This window comes from Fusarium graminearum, chromosome 2, assembly GCF_000240135.3.
Source record: "Fusarium graminearum PH-1 chromosome 2, whole genome shotgun sequence".
Classification (NCBI taxonomy): domain Eukaryota; kingdom Fungi; phylum Ascomycota; class Sordariomycetes; order Hypocreales; family Nectriaceae; genus Fusarium; species Fusarium graminearum.
Window position 1 is genome coordinate 4,511,693 of NC_026475.1, and position 15,770 is coordinate 4,527,462.

Sequence of the window (15,770 nt, forward strand, 5' to 3'; positions counted from 1 at the left end):
TTGAGCCGATTCGTCCGAATAAAATAAATTTGAAACCAAGATCACCTAAAAAGAAGTTCATATGCGCATGAATATGGTTTAGAAAAAAAGGCCCTGGTCGATCCAGAGGTCTGCTGAAAAGGATCACAATGCGCTGGCTATGTCGCTTCAACGGGAGTATGGCCGATTCATAAGGGCAATTTCTCGTGCAATTTCAGCCCACTCCAATGTTCTCTTAACCTCGGCGTCAGGGTCACCATCCTGCTGGAGCGCCTCCTCGTACTTCAATAACTCGTAGGCAAAGCGAAGATGAGGTTGGATGATGACATTCAGACGACGGGCTCTGACGTAACAGTATGCGTGAGGAAATGACATCCCCTTCGATCGCATGACTTCAGCAATACAGATGGTTGCGCTTCGAGATACTCCCACGCGACAGTGCACCAGTGTTGCAGTGCCATTTCGTCGACCGCGATCTGTATATCAACGTTAGCTTTTGCAAATTCGATCATCATGCCCTAGCGGATTCAACTTACCAATGAAATCGAGACATCGAGCGAATTCCTCAGTCAACGGGTCGATGCCGTTGTCCTGAACCCCTTGCACCACACATACGTTCTCCTTGCCCCAAGCTTCGAGGTCTCCCTCTCGCCACATGGCTATCTCGCCAACACTAAGAATTTGGGTAATACCAAGCGCTCGTAGGAGATCGGGGTTGTTGGCATGTCCCAAGTTGCCCAAATACATATAGTCTAAAACGCGACTCGGGAAAGAGCCGTCTAAGGCGGCGAACCAACTTGGCTCGTCCCTTGTCAGGTGAGTTATATCCGTCAGGCTGAGTCCTTTGCAAACAGGAGATTCCCGGAGAAGTCGTGGAGTGATCGATGTCAAAAGCGCAACATCTGTTGGGTACGCGAAAAAGTTTCGCTTCTTCTCTGTGTGGAGTTGCAACCACGCCTCAGGAACGGGTCGCCCAGTACTGTAACTGAAGTACGCAATGCTCAGCATAGTCGACTCAGTATAACCATCTGCGCAATGAAGTAATATCTTGTGAGGTCTAACTTCAAAAGCAGACCCATGATCGGATGGCATGGGTGAATCTCCCTCTGCGTCCACATCACCTATGCTGAGACCTGGATCAGGCTCCGGGTACGAACCATGTGCCAGGTGATAGATCCATTTGCAGGTTTCTAGAACACCGTCTGCTTCTGAGTGCGACCATGTTGGTGGGAGAATACTGCCAGAAGATGGAAAGTCGAGGAATCGCTGCTTGCCATCTTGGTCAGGACTTTCAGCGATAAGCTGAAGAGCCAATGGGTTCAGTCGTCCAAGGTCACTACACTCAATCAGAATGTCATACTTTTGCTCTTCGGGGCTCCCTTGTTCGGGAGTAGGACCCATAAAGACATTTTTGGAGAATTCGGATGCTTCCGTCATCGCCCACATCTCTCGCCTTTCCTGGCTGAAGAAGTCGAGGACATTGCCTGTCAGATGACCAGACTCATCAACGGCCACGATCTCAGAGTGATTTTCTTCGAATTTAGAAAACGGATTTGTGCAGACAAAGGTGTGATACTCTGGCATCCACTCGCCTTGGTCTTGGTGTTTTTCACGCCATAGTTTCTGCGCATTCGCGATATCCCACGCCACTTTGCGAGTTTTGTTCAAATCCTGACCATAAACAATGATGTCAGACAGCACAGCCGTTTTCACGGTTTGGATCTGAAAGTTCCTGACAGAAAAGCCCTCGCGTGGATCTGCCTCGATGAACCTAGCAGGGCTGTTGGGTTGGATGATTTCGTTGGGGGCGATAGCACCCTTAAGTCGCGCATAGTTGAGGTCCCCATCAGCTTTTACAAGAGTGAGAGCTCTGATACAAGAGGGGGTTGGTCTTGTAGCACGTCGCCTGGCAGCAAAAAAAGACTGTTGAACATGGTTTTGGGGGTGAAGGCCATGAAACCATGGAAAGACAAGCGCAGGATCGGGCAATGGTTGGCGTGAAGCAACATCAACTGCTTCTGCAACGTTGAACGCATCAAGCTCATAGATAGAAAGCTCGCCTGAATCAACTCGCTTGAAGCTATCGAGGGGATATAGAGCCGAGGTTTGTTGCAGTTGATCCTGAGCCGGTGGTGATGGTGGCGGGGTGTCGAGTTCGTCAGGACAAGCGGGTCCAGTAGGACATATGGGAAGGTGTTTGTTAGGAATTGGGCCGGAACATGGCGAAGAACTAGAGGTAGTGCTGGATTCGAGAGACAGCGGCGGAGTGATGGTACTTGAGGGACGATGAGGCGGAATTGGTCGAGCGAGGGTAACGGTAGTCATAGCAGCGGAGAGCAATTGAGACAGATTGGATGGACAGGTAAGCTTATGTTGGAAAGCTTGCAAGAAGTATGTAATGCTGCCGGGCGGCAGAGGAGAAAAGATATGGACGGGTTTATATGCAGTATGTTGTACAATAACCTGGCCAAGGTCCAAGTAAGACAGATGTCTTTGAAATTGGTCGGACAATCAGACAGCAATTCAAACAAAAACCGTATGCTAAGCAAGAAATGCGATAGATATGCTGCTGTCCTCAGCCACAAGACGCTGGAGGAACAGGGGTCAAAAGCTTGAGGGATGATGCAAGAGCAGGAACACAGATTTGAGAGGCACGCGATTTCGTTCTTCCTGTAACCGTACTATTGTCGCACATGCCTGAGCTCAGATCAGAATAAGAGACAAGGCACCATGAAGCCAGCCACAGGGTCGCTGGATGGAATGCTGTGAGATGATGCGGGGAGGTTGAGTTTCCAGAAAAATGAAGCCCAGGGTAGAAGAAATGGACGGGGACTTTTATTGCAAAACTGACGACGCCAGAGTGTGTCTCAGATTTCCTGCACCAGATTGTCGAATTGAAATCCAAGAACAAGATAAAACGATGCAGGCTCGAGATAGTGTCGGGTCTGGGTCTGGGTCTGTCGCGTGCAGGTAGTAGTAAACCTGGGCGGGGCTTGGGGAGATAGATCGTCACTGATTTGCTGAAACTTGGGTATTCAGTCGATTGATAGGCGCGAGCGAAGGAATTGAGATGATGAAGAGCAAAGGCTCAGTAGATAGACTAAAATAAATGCAGGACGAATATGTGAAGCCAAGAAAGATGAAGGAGCAGAGATGGTAGAGAAGAGGGGAACAAGATGACGGCCGGCAGTCGGATAGATAGCGTAGGTACTCAAGTACTACTGTACATGCAAGGAATGGAGGGTCGTAAGGTAGTTTCAGCACGGCAACGTTTTTGGTCTGTTTGTCGAGCAGATGGACTATGTCGATGTTGGTTGGATGGTTTAGAAATGCAGATGGCGGTTGGCGGATGGCGAATCTTGATGATGGATGATAAGGGTGGTCCGGTCCCGGGGGCAGTGCCTATATGTTGTACCATGCCAGCATTTGTTTAGACGCCTACTTGCATATACATATATATCAGAAAGGCCAGGCAGTTTATTGTATGCCTATCTAGAATTTTATTCTTTTAAATCCAGGAGACATTCCTCAACCTGCTACTGTGAGGTCCGTGATATCTAATGTCAAGCAAATCTAGCGGGCGTTTGGGGTTCATGATAGTGGTCAACACCAAGGAAACGATGGGTGGCCTAGGGACCTAGGCGGGCAACCATTGGGGGAGGATCCACTAGAAACGCAACTTGGGGCGGGAAGCTGGCGCTGCGTCGCCGTTATGATTGGTGGGGATCTGCATGCATGAGCGGGGAAACTAGACACTACTGTATGGAGTCTCTGCAGGCTTTGGATCACACTCGACAATCGACATTGCATCTCGACTCTAGTTCAACATTGCACCAACAACATTTCATGTATGAGATCTGTGCAGTAGTCTTAAGTGGCTTCTGTGGGATGTTCATTATTCGTATAGCACCCATGACAACTTCAGGGGCAGACCAAAACTCCAAAGTGGCATGTCAGTCGAGGTCAGTCCAAGGTGATGTGACATGACCATCACGGGCCAAAACAAGACAAAGCCGGTGCATTAGCGCCCTGCGATGCGATGCGAACAGAAAAACAGCCCGCCCCAAGCTCAAGCTCCCTTGTCTCGTCCCCACCGACCTTAAAACTTTGGACATCCTCCACTAGACTACTCTGACTACTAACCTAAGTACTAGCCTATCTATCTATATGAACCTATCTCTGTCAACAATGATAAATTGATAATGTAACGCTTTCATCAAATACTGATATCCTGCAAGTAAAAGATAAGGGATTCACAAGTACTTTGCGTATAATCTATATCTACCTTGAAGAGCATCTATATCCTCTACTTTCCGTGTACCTAGCAAAGCATAACCTTTTCGATGCACCACGGGTAATAAAAGTCTCTCTCCCTTGAAACTCCACTCTTTTCTACGACCCCAAACTTCAAACTCGATGGTATCCATTTCCTCACATAAATAAATTAATACTAGCTTGCTACTGTCACATTGGACTACCGGCATAAGTATGCCATACAGATACGAAGTTAGGTGGACCTTACCAGTTACAACACCGTTGATCAAACAACCACCGTCCTTGCAAGTGCGTTATATGTACAATGTTACACAAGCCCCTTAACCCATCTTCTGAACTTGCATGAGCAAGGTGAGAGCCAATTTAGGTGTAAAGTAAAAAAGGTTTCAGCGTTTATTTTATCTAAAAACTGGCTCAATGCACAATCACCGTCCTTGAACCTTGTCATGTACTAGACAGCAGTTGATGCATATTTCAAACTCATATTACCCTACTGGTGAGATTGGAAGTGTTTAACCGATACCTCTCAATCTGAAATCAATCATCTCATACGGACCTCAAGTTGCAAGGGAAGATTTAGTCTTTGGTATTTGAGGTCGGCTTTGTAGGCAGATCACTACCGGGTAGATACGTGGTGGGGCTTTCTCGGTGTGTTCTCACCGAAACTCGGTGACATCAGTGCACTGACACGTGACCTCGCGACACTCGCTTTGATCAAAGAGTTCACGTCACGCCTCACGCTTTTCGTCAACTGCAGTCATAGAATAATTCGCCGAGGGTCGACCCCGGTACAAAACAACTAGCCCATCATGAAGTTCAACATTGAGTACGGTCCCCTCCATTCCCGGTGCCTCATTTACTCACACGTCTCAGCGATTTGCCTGTGCTATTCCCTTACCCTAGGATATATCCAGGTAAGCTATATATATCCCCGAGTGACGATCGCTTGCTTGGCCAGACTAACATTTATTAGAACAATATGCGTGAGTTTCCAGAGTTTTCCAAGCCATCATGCACCAAAAGGCTGACCATGAGCTTCACTAAGCTACATGTGCGATCTCAAAAGTAGGTGCTCTCTGTTTCCCGCTAAAGGAGTTGGGGTCACTAACCTTGAACTCTCACAGAGACCCTGGATGCAGGAGGTCACTGTGTTCTAGAAATGCCTTCAGGGACAGGAAAGACAGTATCTTTGCTGTCCCTCATCGTCGCCTACCAGCAATACATGCCTGAGAAACGGAAACTAATCTACTGCTCTCGTACGTCGTATTTTATAAATATATCAACTTGCACGCTGACACAACCCCTCTCAAGGTACCATGTCCGAAATTGAAAAGGCATTAGTAGAGTTGAAGTCTCTCATGAAGTACCGCGCTGAGGAGCTTGGATACGAGGAAGAATTCCGTGGCCTTGGCCTAACAAGTCGAAAGAATCTTTGCCTCCATCCTTCTGTGAAGCGGGAAAAGAGTGGCGCCATTGTCGATGCCCGCTGCAGAAGTCTTACAGCCGGGTTTGTCAAGGAGAAGAAAGAACGTGGCGAGAATGTTGATGTCTGCGTGTATCACGACGTGAGTCTTGCAAAACAATGCAGTCCTTTACGAGGGACGTTACTAAGTGACAAAACAGAATCTCGACCTCCTGGAGCCTCACAATCTGATTCCCAACGGTGTCTGGTCTTTTGATGATATTATCCGGTACGGCGAGGAGCAGAAGCAGTGCCCATACTTTACCGCACGACGAATGGTATGTGCATACAGGTCTGGTGGAAGGTTCTTCAAAGACGCTAATCCATGTTCCAGATGCAATATTGTAATGTTGTGATCTTCTCATACCACTATCTCCTCGATCCCAAAATTGCAGAGAGAGTGTCAAAAGACTTCTCCAAGGACTGCATTGTTGTCTTTGACGAAGCCCACAACATCGATAACGTATGCATCGAGTCTCTTAGCACAGACATCACAGAAGACTCCTTGCGCAAAGCAACCAGAGGCGCTCAAAATCTAGAAAATAAGATATCGCAGATGCGTGACACAGATCAGGAACAACTCCAGAACGAGTACCAGAAATTAGTACAGGGGCTACGCGATGCTGATGAGGCACGCCAAGAAGATGCCTTTATGGCAAACCCTGGTATGTTTCGGTAAATGATGCACTGACAAATAGAGTGCTAACCAATTCACAGCCCTTCCCGAAGACTTGCTTAAAGAAGCCGTCCCAGGAAATATCAGGAGAGCAGAGCACTTTATCGCTTTCTTGAAGAGATTCATCGAATACCTCAAGACAAGGATGAAGGTTCGACAAGTTATCTCCGAGACGCCGCCTTCGTTCCTTGCTCACTTGAGAGAACACACCTTCATCGAGAAGAAGCCACTGAGATTCTGTGCGGAGCGATTGACATCACTTGTTCGGACCTTGGAACTTACCAACATCGAGGATTACCAACCTCTCCAAGAGGTTGCCACTTTCGCAACCTTGGTGGCTACCTACGAGAAGGGCTTCCTTCTCATCCTTGAACCTTTTGAATCAGATACTGCTGAAGTCCCCAACCCGGTACTGCATTTCACCTGTCTTGATGCTGCCATCGCTATCAAGCCTGTGTTCGACAGGTTCTACTCCGTCATTATCACATCCGGTACTATTTCTCCGCTCGAGATTTACCCCAAGATGCTGGACTTCCAGACAGTGATTCAAGAGTCGTACGCCATGACATTGGCCCGCAGATCATTCATGCCCATGATTGTTACCAGAGGAAGCGACCAGGCTTCTGTATCAACCAGTTTCCAAGTCCGAAATGAACCTAGTGTGGTCAGAAACTATGGTAACCTGCTTACTGAATTTGCCAAGATCACACCCGATGGCATGGTCGTCTTCTTCCCTTCGTATCTGTACATGGAATCGATCATCAGCATGTGGCAGGGAATGGGCGTGCTCGATGAGGTCTGGAAGTACAAACTCATCCTGGTGGAAACACCTGATGCCCAGGAAACTTCGCTTGCCCTAGAAACATATCGTACAGCGTGCTGCAATGGCAGAGGTGCGGTGTTGCTTTGCGTCGCTCGAGGAAAGGTTTCTGAAGGAATTGATTTCGACCACCAGTACGGTCGTACTGTGTTGTGTATCGGAGTGCCATTCCAATACACCGAGTCTCGTATCCTCAAGGCGAGACTCCAGTTCCTGCGAGAAACATATCGCATTAAGGAAAACGACTTCTTGTCCTTCGATGCGATGCGGCACGCTGCCCAGTGTCTTGGACGAGTTCTACGTGGAAAGGACGACTACGGAATCATGGTTCTCGCCGACCGTCGTTTCCAGAAGAAGCGTACACAACTGCCCAAATGGATCAACCAAGGCCTACAAGAATCCGATGTCAACCTGAGCACTGATATGGCGGTCAGTAGCGCAAGACGATTCCTTCGGACCATGGCGCAACCATTCCGGGCTAAGGACCAGGAAGGTATCAGCACATGGGGCTACAAGGACTTGATGGAACACAAGGAGAAGATGGACTTGGAGAGGATCAAGGAACTCGAAGAGGAGGCGCAGCGGCCACAGCCAGCTGCGCAAGAAAACAACTTTGAGTATGATGACGACGAGCTAGATCAGGACATGATGGAGATGGACGGCTTCTAGATTTTTCCAGAACAACTAGATAGTTGCGCTATTGACAAAGACGGGACAGCATAGATCGCACGCCCAAAAGGATACCAAGCTGTTCCATAGGATTGTTGTAATTAAAATGTATTAAGAACCATCTACAGGCATGCCATGCAAGCCCTTTGAAGAGAAATCTAATGAACCATGACCCGGATGAAATCTAAAAGGGCAAACACCAAGATGCCGATTGTTCCCCATTCCACTGTACGCCCTGCTATTGAAACCAAACAAAAACAGAATAAGCAAGATAAGAATGCTGTGTGCCTTGTAACCAAAGTGAAAGAAATCAATCTCAGTCTACCAAGAGTCGCTTTGCTGCCTTCACTGCCCGTAACGCGGGAATCGAGTGAGCTCGGCCAGGCTTCCTTCCAATCTCAATACAAAGCATTCGGATGAAATCATGGTTAGTCCAGTAACTGGAATGCGCACTGAGCATGTTAAGGTACTGGATCTCTAACGGCCCTCCTCCCGAGCGAAGGTACCAATCGATCTGTCCGTTGTCGTTTAGTAAAAACGCCTTTCTCTCAGCGATTTCTTCGCGACCAAAGTCATGCACCTCGAGCTCCAACTGAGAAGGAAGCCGTATCGTTGTTGGACGCTCCGGTTCAGGTACAAGCATGTTAGGTGCCGGTGCCATACCGGGCACTACTCCACGCATCGCTGCACCGACGGATTTCCAAAGAGAGCCAGAAATAGTTGGGACGTATGCTCTTTTTAGACTGGCCGCGTAAACGGGATCGACGGCACCGTTAAGCAGATATGCGATAGGGTCCTCCTTAGCAAGGATATTGTAGATATTGTCGACAGCCAAACAACCGAAAGTGCCAGCCTCTGCCACCACGTCTCTCGATACAATGTCGCTCGAGTCAGCTCCAGGCTTCATGCGGCCATAGCGAGGCATAAGCACTCCGCGCTCGAGGAGGAGGAAGAAACCGGCGGGACTGCCTGCTAGGAACAGATTCGTCGTGTCAAACTCGAAAAACTTTGTTTCTGGTTCCTTTCGTGTCAAGTCCAGTTTGGGTGCTTCGGTTGGTTGATTGGAGAGAACCTCGAGAGCCATAGCGCTGCCGAGTGAATGTCCGATCATGTGAACACGCCCGTTTTCGGCAAACCCTGGATTATTCCGACACCAGAGTCGATATACACGATTTGCTTCTGATACAAGTGCCTTGATCATTTTCCCTTTGTGATGGGACATGTAAAACGGAATATCGAACATGATATCCGATATCATGCTGCGAACAGCGGGAATCGTATCAGGTTCGATATCCTTGAGTCCAAAGCCTTCTGGCGTGTATTCGTCTTTGTCTTCCTCCCTCATTGGCCCTCCATCTTCGAAGGAAAGGCCCATTCTCCAATTCAGGGGCAGAATCATTAGCCCATTTTGATCTTCGCGCAGAACCTGCTTCACCAAGGGGCTTTGAAGCTCCATATTGACGGCTCGGCGGAAACCATTAATGGCATGGGTGAAGTGAAAGCTCTCCACTCTCTCAGCAAACTTTTGGCCGATGCCGTGAGCGACCAAGACCAAGTCCGTAACCTGATGTTTTTCTTTGTCCGCTTTGCACGCTGTGCACACATCCTGTCCACTGCTCTCATGCGACTCTTCAGCAGCAGATGCTCCTGCTTTATTAGGTGTCTGTTTCTTATGGTGAAAACGCTCCCATGTTGCCCGATCAAACCCACGGATGACAGGAATTCCAACTGTGACACCCCTCATGATTTTCATGACGGGCCTTCGGCCGTAATATGCCGAAGGCTTCAGGCTTGGCTTCAGAAGGAACGCTTCTTTGGCGTTCTTGTATAATACGTGATAGTTTGAAAACGATCGTGTTTGATGAGGTTGATCTTCCGGGGCGACTGTTGGGACTGGGGCCGTTTCAATGGTCCCTTCAGCAGCTGCTTCACCACGAAAGCAACGGGCTGCGCAAAACGGATCGGTTGGAATTGCTGGCTCTGGGAAATCGTCGCCAGAGCCGACCTCCAATTCCTTAGGCCACAGCATATGTGAGACCTTCTCCTCGCCTGGCGGTCCAACATCAATGGCACATCGAAGTTCATCATTCCAGGTCTCGGTCCATGGCCGTAGATCGTGATAGCCAGCCTCAAGCTGATTCGCGACAGCAGGTGGTATGGGGAGCATCGTATCTCTGTGTCTATGTAAGTAATTTTTCACCTGATGAGAAATACCAAAGTTACCGATAAAACCATGTTGCTCGAGATACGACTGCAACATCGTTGATAGGGGACCAATATATTGGTTTCATCTGGAGTGTTGGTAATGAAACCATATGTAATCTTGATAGCCCTACTGCGACCTCAGCAATACTGAGTGGGGTTACCTCAGCCTTGGTAACCTTTGTATCGGTGGTTTGTGTCGTGGTTTGTTGACCAGCAATTGCCTGAGAGTGGTCTTGCGTTCGAGCGACATCACGAGCCGGACCGCCAATGCCAGGCAAAGGAAGGGATCCAGGTTCTGATTGTGTCTCCGGACTTCCCACACGTACAAATGGTCTGCCAGAGATTCCATCATCAAGAACTGGCGGCCTCGCAAGTCCCCCCAGACTTCCGAAAGGTGTTGGCGATCGAAGAGGCTGGCTAGCAGGTTGGGGCATGGATAAACTGTTTGTTCTGGTTCGCGCTTCACTGACAGTTGATCGACGTTTAGTACTGTTCGAATCCGTTGTCGTCTTTGGCATGCGAGCTAATGGATGGTTCGTATTAGTGGTAGAAGCCGTCCCGGGACGACTGAAGGGTGGGCTTCCCGGCAATGGCTGAGTATCTATTTCGTCGTTTGCTTGTTTCTTCAGTCTGTCGAGAGCAAGAACGATTTGCTGCATGACTTCATCAATGTTCAAAGATGCGTTGCGCCTCCTCACGAGTGCACAAAAACCTTGCTCTAATTCCTCAGAGACGTCAAGAACCAGCTCGGAACAACAAGCGGACACGGGTGTTGAGGGCAAAACATCGCCAGCTGGTGCTGCTACATCTTGTGGCTGATAGCCTTTACGGTGCCTGTCCCAGTGTTTTGTGGTAACAGCTTGTATGATCGAGGCCAGTCTATCCGAGTCGAATTCAGCAGCACGACCATGGCTCTCTAATGCATCCTGATGCGCGTGACGAGCAGACTCGGACATGAGACCCAACCAGGCTTTCTCCAACGCATTGTTATCACCTCGAGCAAAGGGACGCACTTGACCCTTGCTTGTCCTGTTATCGGCACCGACGGTTGAGGATGTCGAGAGAGGATCATCAATAGGGATGACAGACGAGTAGAAGAACTGAGCCTGGACTGGAGGGACCTCGTCTTCGCGCTCAATTAGAGAAACAGGTGCCAAGCGGCACTTGGCGCCGTAGGTGTGATGATCGTCCGTCATGACGATGACTGCTATCTCCACACGCGGCTCCGTAGAAATCGATTTCGTGCGACTTGGACGGACAAGCCTCTCGAGGCAGGTGGATACAGCGCAAGAGCTGGACGTGCCATAAAGTCGCTTACGGGGCCATGGGAATATGGTAAGCAGTCGGAGAATAAGTACCGCGTTCGCAACGATGGGCAAAAGTTGTGAGTTCCAGGGTGGGAAGCTTCACCAAGAAGCCGGCCCAGCAATCGGTGGATGGGATGTATGGAAATTATGGGCTGCGATCGCAGGGCGTGATGACGTGGGGACGGGCTGGACAGAGCATCTGCCTTTAAAATGTGGATCTCGCGTGTAAGAGGTACCTCTTGAGGGGGAGATGCTAAGATCAAGACAGGTATCTTGTTCTGGTTGATGTGTACCTACACCTCCAGAATCACCTGCAAGGTACTTTGAGAGAATCTAAGAGAACCTGTATCAGAACGGTTTTCTAGAAGATCCTGTCGCGACGCCAAACGATCCATATCACATGCATTAGTTGCGCCCCTGCCACGTAACTAAACCCGTAGGCTACAGCAGTACAGTATGTCACTGTCGCTACCACGTACCTGTAATTATAAACAAGCTCTCGTAATTTGACAAAAAGAACTTTGATGACTTTACAGGTAGGCATTGATGTAGCGAAGTTCCAGTCACTTATATCTACCAATCAGAACAAAGAGCCACAGCACGGTTCGAAAAGGTGAAAACAGTTCAATGTCTCAGTAGCTGTTTGGCCCGATCCAGCCAAGGTAAACAAATAGTAGGCTGTTTAGTTTAATTCATGGCGGATTACCCAGTACTAAATAACATACAGCATCTCCGATAGCTTTTCCAGCTATATATAATTTAACCTTGCGCCGTAACAACACTGACTACAACGTGCAGACCGCCGTGCATAAACAGGGCATCCAGCAAGATGTAGCCGCAATCGCAAACAGTCTCGTTGCGTTAGACATGTAAGACAAACACATAAATCTGCTTGCTGGGGATCGGCCAGCAAACCTCAAAAGGTTCTTCCTTGCAGGGTAGAACTTTCGACTAAAATTGCCTCTCATAACGAGCTTCCCAATCAAGTTGCGATAGTCAAACTCTGCACACATGCCGAGGTGGCTGATTTCGAAACGATGTCATAGCGAGGCCCCTTGAGTAGCGGTAAAATATACGGCGTAATTCGTTCGCATGTGAAATGTTGACCAAAACGTTTTCCTGTCTCATGGCCATAATCCAAAACTCGAAGCTCGGTGGCGTTCGAGTAGAACAGATAGCTCATAGCTATATGATGAGAACTGGTAAGAGACATAGCCAAAGTCCGTGGACAGGATGTAGTTCATCGAAAATAACCCCCTTTTGTTCGACATCGAAGACCTCCGAATCTAGTAGAGTTTGTTTGCCATCGTGGTGATTAAGATTAATATATTGTGGTCTAGGGCGGGATCGGTTAGCTGTTAACCCTAATACCAGCAAACTCCAAGCTTCGCTTGAGCGTTTCAACCTACCTCGTAGACTTTTGGGTATCACTTCGTGATTGTAAATGCGTAGCCGCGGTTGCAGAGCAGATCTATCCAAGGTACTATCATCGTGTATCTCCCTCTTTCATAGATCAGGCATACAGGCATGTATTTGAGGTGTAATCAAGCACTATGTAAGCGGATTGCTGGAACAGGTCTATCCGGGGCGGCGAGGGTCTAAGCCGGAAGGTCTAGTTGGAGTGACAATCCCTAAACCTGCGAACCCCGGCCCTTGTAGGTTGAGTGTGCCGATATCAAATCGCTTTGAACAGCCATCTTCCATGTGCCTAGATAGGTAGTTAGTTGATAACAGGGCTTGTATAGGAGGAGGTTAATTTGCCTACCTTCGCAAGGTGTCCTTGCGAGCAAAGAGACGTCCACAGTAGTCGCATTTGTGATTGCGCTCCTTCATGTGCACGCTCTGATGATGGCGTTGGAGGTCGGTCTTCCGTACAAATTTCTTTGTGCACCCATCTACGGTGCATGGGAAAGGGTATTCGCGCTTCTCGTCATGAGTTTCCAGGTGAGACTTGTAGTTGTAGCTTCGACTGAAAAACTTCCCACATCCCTTCACTTCGCACTGAAAGTTGGCCTCCTCCTTGGACGTATGTTTCCTGGTGGGTCTCTTGACCTTGTTTGTTTTCAACAGTCTCCTCTCTTGGCCAAGTTCTGGAAGTTGAGTTTGCGGGGTAGGGTAGAATTGCGACACTTCATATTCCTGCTTGGGCCATGCTGTTGAGCTACCTGCGCCCAGGCTTGGGGGCAGATTTGAAGTAAAGGCAGCACCGTCGGTTTGGTAGGTAGTAGCTGGTGGGCCAGGCGGCGAGTAGGAGTGAGATTCATATCCTTGGCCGTAGGTGCTGACGGCGCCTTCTACTCTGAATCTTGAGCTGGCTGGGTCTTGCAGATATCCATACGATGGCCTCGCTCCCAGTGTTGGCGCTCGTGCAGATTGGCTAGTGGAAGGTAGCGAGGACTCATGAACTGATGGGTTGCGTCCGGTTGGCATATAAGCATCATGGGGTTGGTACGGGGCAGGCAGACATGAGTCGTATCCAGCAAATGCATTGAAATCCGCATGCAAGGCATCAGGCTCCACGGAACTCGAGGACGCTGTACTTGTCCCCGCGACTAATCCATCCGGGGTTACCCAGGCAGTGCTACCGTGGTCCATGGGAGGCGGTGATAGAAGTTCAGTCTGAGGTACTGAGTACCAGCGACCGTGATGAGGGTACGGACCTGGTTCCAAGTCTGGTCGGGAAACAGCAGTTGAAACAGCTTGCTCAAATGAAGAATCGTAGCAAGACAGACGATTTGGGTGACAGGAAGGATCCGGACTGGTTGAACTCGTTTCGAAGAACTGTGAATACTGCGACACTGGAGAGTTCGAGGTCGAGGGAGGTGTAAGGTACATATTTGAGGTCGTTAAAGAAAGGATGCGAGGGTCGGGTTAGAATACGTGGGGAGCTAGAGGCTAGGGTCTCATGAGCCATGCACTTCCGGTAGGCAGGCAGGCAGGCAGGTAGGTAGGTAGGTAGATAGGTTAGATTAGGTACTGCAGTGAGCAGAGATTCATCGACCGAGTTGGCAAGCCCCATGACGGGGTATGAGTTGGATAAATACAACGAGGGTTCGGCCGACCAACACGGACAAGATGAAGTCAAGGTCAAGAGTAGCAACACACGAGAGCCAGTGGCAACAGAGACGAGTATCAAACTCAGAAAGTTCCGACCTTTTCTGGGCGAGGTACAGGGAATAACGTTTACTTAGATGTCCTTTGACGAAGCTACTGTTGATTTGATGAGTTACCTTAGTAGACCCGGACAAAGACAGACCAGACCAGACCAGACGAGGATTGCTGGAAGGATCAGACTCCGCCTGCATAGCATGGATTCCCAGGGTGGGGAGACGGGTAAGGTAGGCAAAGAGCCACTGGGAAGGTGTCGAGCAGCGGGTGACGGGGCCGGGAAGAGAGCGAAATGAGGTCTAGGCCAGGATGGCCGTTCGCCAACCAGACGGCTGGGCCATCTTGGCCCTTGACAGATCTCGCGGATAGAACGAAGCAGACAGATAACGGTATCACTAGGATCAACCAGCCAGTGTGAACATACCCGAGGTCAAAGCTCAAGGTTCAACCTTTGGTTGCGCAAATTAGAAGCTACATTCAACCAACACAAGCTAAGGTATAAAGGGCCGGATTCCGTTTGAGACCAGGGTCCGGCTCCCCAAAACAACCTACATTACATTGGGTACATCTCAAGACGGGACGGGACAGGACAGGACAGTACAGATGGGATGATATGGCTTCGACGCGACGGCAACGGCAACGGCAACGGCGACAACGACGACGACAACGAGCAAAGCTGTAGAGTAAAAAGGACGTGACCCAGTTTGGAAACACATCGTCCCATTGCGAAGCAGCTGCCAAAGGACATTTGAATTGATCTCCACCTTCAAGAACTAACAACCAACAGCCTCGGAGGACCTACTGTACTGAAGCATGCGCACAGCCCCGATTTGGCAAGCTGGACCATGCAGTCTACCTATTAACTTCCTAGGCACTTGCTGGACTGTATGTACGGTATCCCGTACCTGAGTGATGATGTGAGAGTTAGTAAAGCCATGTACCTGTCCATTATGGATTACAGCATCATAGCAGATCCGCTGGCAGGGGAAAAACAAGAAAGATTGACGACTACTCTATTACAACGTCATTGGCGCCATGTGTAGGTTTTTTTTCAGTGCTGCTCTGTTCTGCTCTGCTGCTGCTGTCTCTTGCGTGCATCGTTGGTTCACTGAGGTTGGATGACTGGCAGTCTGCAAGCCAGGATCAGGCCAGGGTCTACTTCACGGATGCGCCGTAGCCCGATACGCAAGACCTGTTCCAGACAGAGGATCCTCCAACAAGGCAAATTGAGCGGCTTTTTTCTCTTCATTTTTTTTTCTCTCTGCTTTG

General features: G+C 49.1%; 4 protein-coding genes across 4 annotated transcripts; 1 reads left to right on the forward strand and 3 right to left on the reverse strand.

Moving 5' to 3' along the window:
- Positions 1-147: 147 nt before the first annotated feature.
- Positions 148-2,304, reverse strand: FGSG_04296 (uncharacterized protein; the record flags this gene model as incomplete). The annotated part of the gene is made up of 2 exons (XM_011323018.1): positions 148-455; positions 516-2,304. The coding sequence occupies 2 exons, from the start codon at positions 2,302-2,304 to the stop codon at positions 148-150; spliced, it is 2,097 nt and encodes a 698-aa protein (XP_011321320.1).
- Positions 2,305-5,233: 2,929 nt separating this feature from the next.
- On the forward strand, positions 5,234-7,881 carry FGSG_04295 (TFIIH basal transcription factor complex helicase subunit; the record flags this gene model as incomplete). The annotated part of the gene is made up of 6 exons (XM_011323019.1): positions 5,234-5,237; positions 5,379-5,510; positions 5,566-5,819; positions 5,878-5,994; positions 6,051-6,381; positions 6,434-7,881. 6 exons carry the CDS (start codon positions 5,234-5,236, stop codon positions 7,879-7,881), a joined length of 2,286 nt encoding a protein of 761 aa, XP_011321321.1.
- A 316-nt stretch (positions 7,882-8,197) lies between these two features.
- FGSG_04294 (uncharacterized protein) lies at positions 8,198-11,937 on the reverse strand (the record flags this gene model as incomplete). Its single annotated transcript, XM_011323020.1, has 4 exons — positions 8,198-10,132; positions 10,248-11,379; positions 11,691-11,726; positions 11,873-11,937. 4 exons carry the CDS (start codon positions 11,935-11,937, stop codon positions 8,198-8,200), a joined length of 3,168 nt encoding a protein of 1,055 aa, XP_011321322.1.
- Positions 11,938-12,360: 423 nt separating this feature from the next.
- Positions 12,361-14,228, reverse strand: FGSG_04293 (uncharacterized protein; the record flags this gene model as incomplete). Its single annotated transcript, XM_011323021.1, has 3 exons — positions 12,361-12,729; positions 12,803-13,101; positions 13,159-14,228. The coding sequence occupies 2 exons, from the start codon at positions 14,226-14,228 to the stop codon at positions 12,972-12,974; spliced, it is 1,200 nt and encodes a 399-aa protein (XP_011321323.1). The 3' UTR covers positions 12,361-12,729; positions 12,803-12,971.
- Between the last annotated feature and the right edge of the window lie 1,542 nt (positions 14,229-15,770).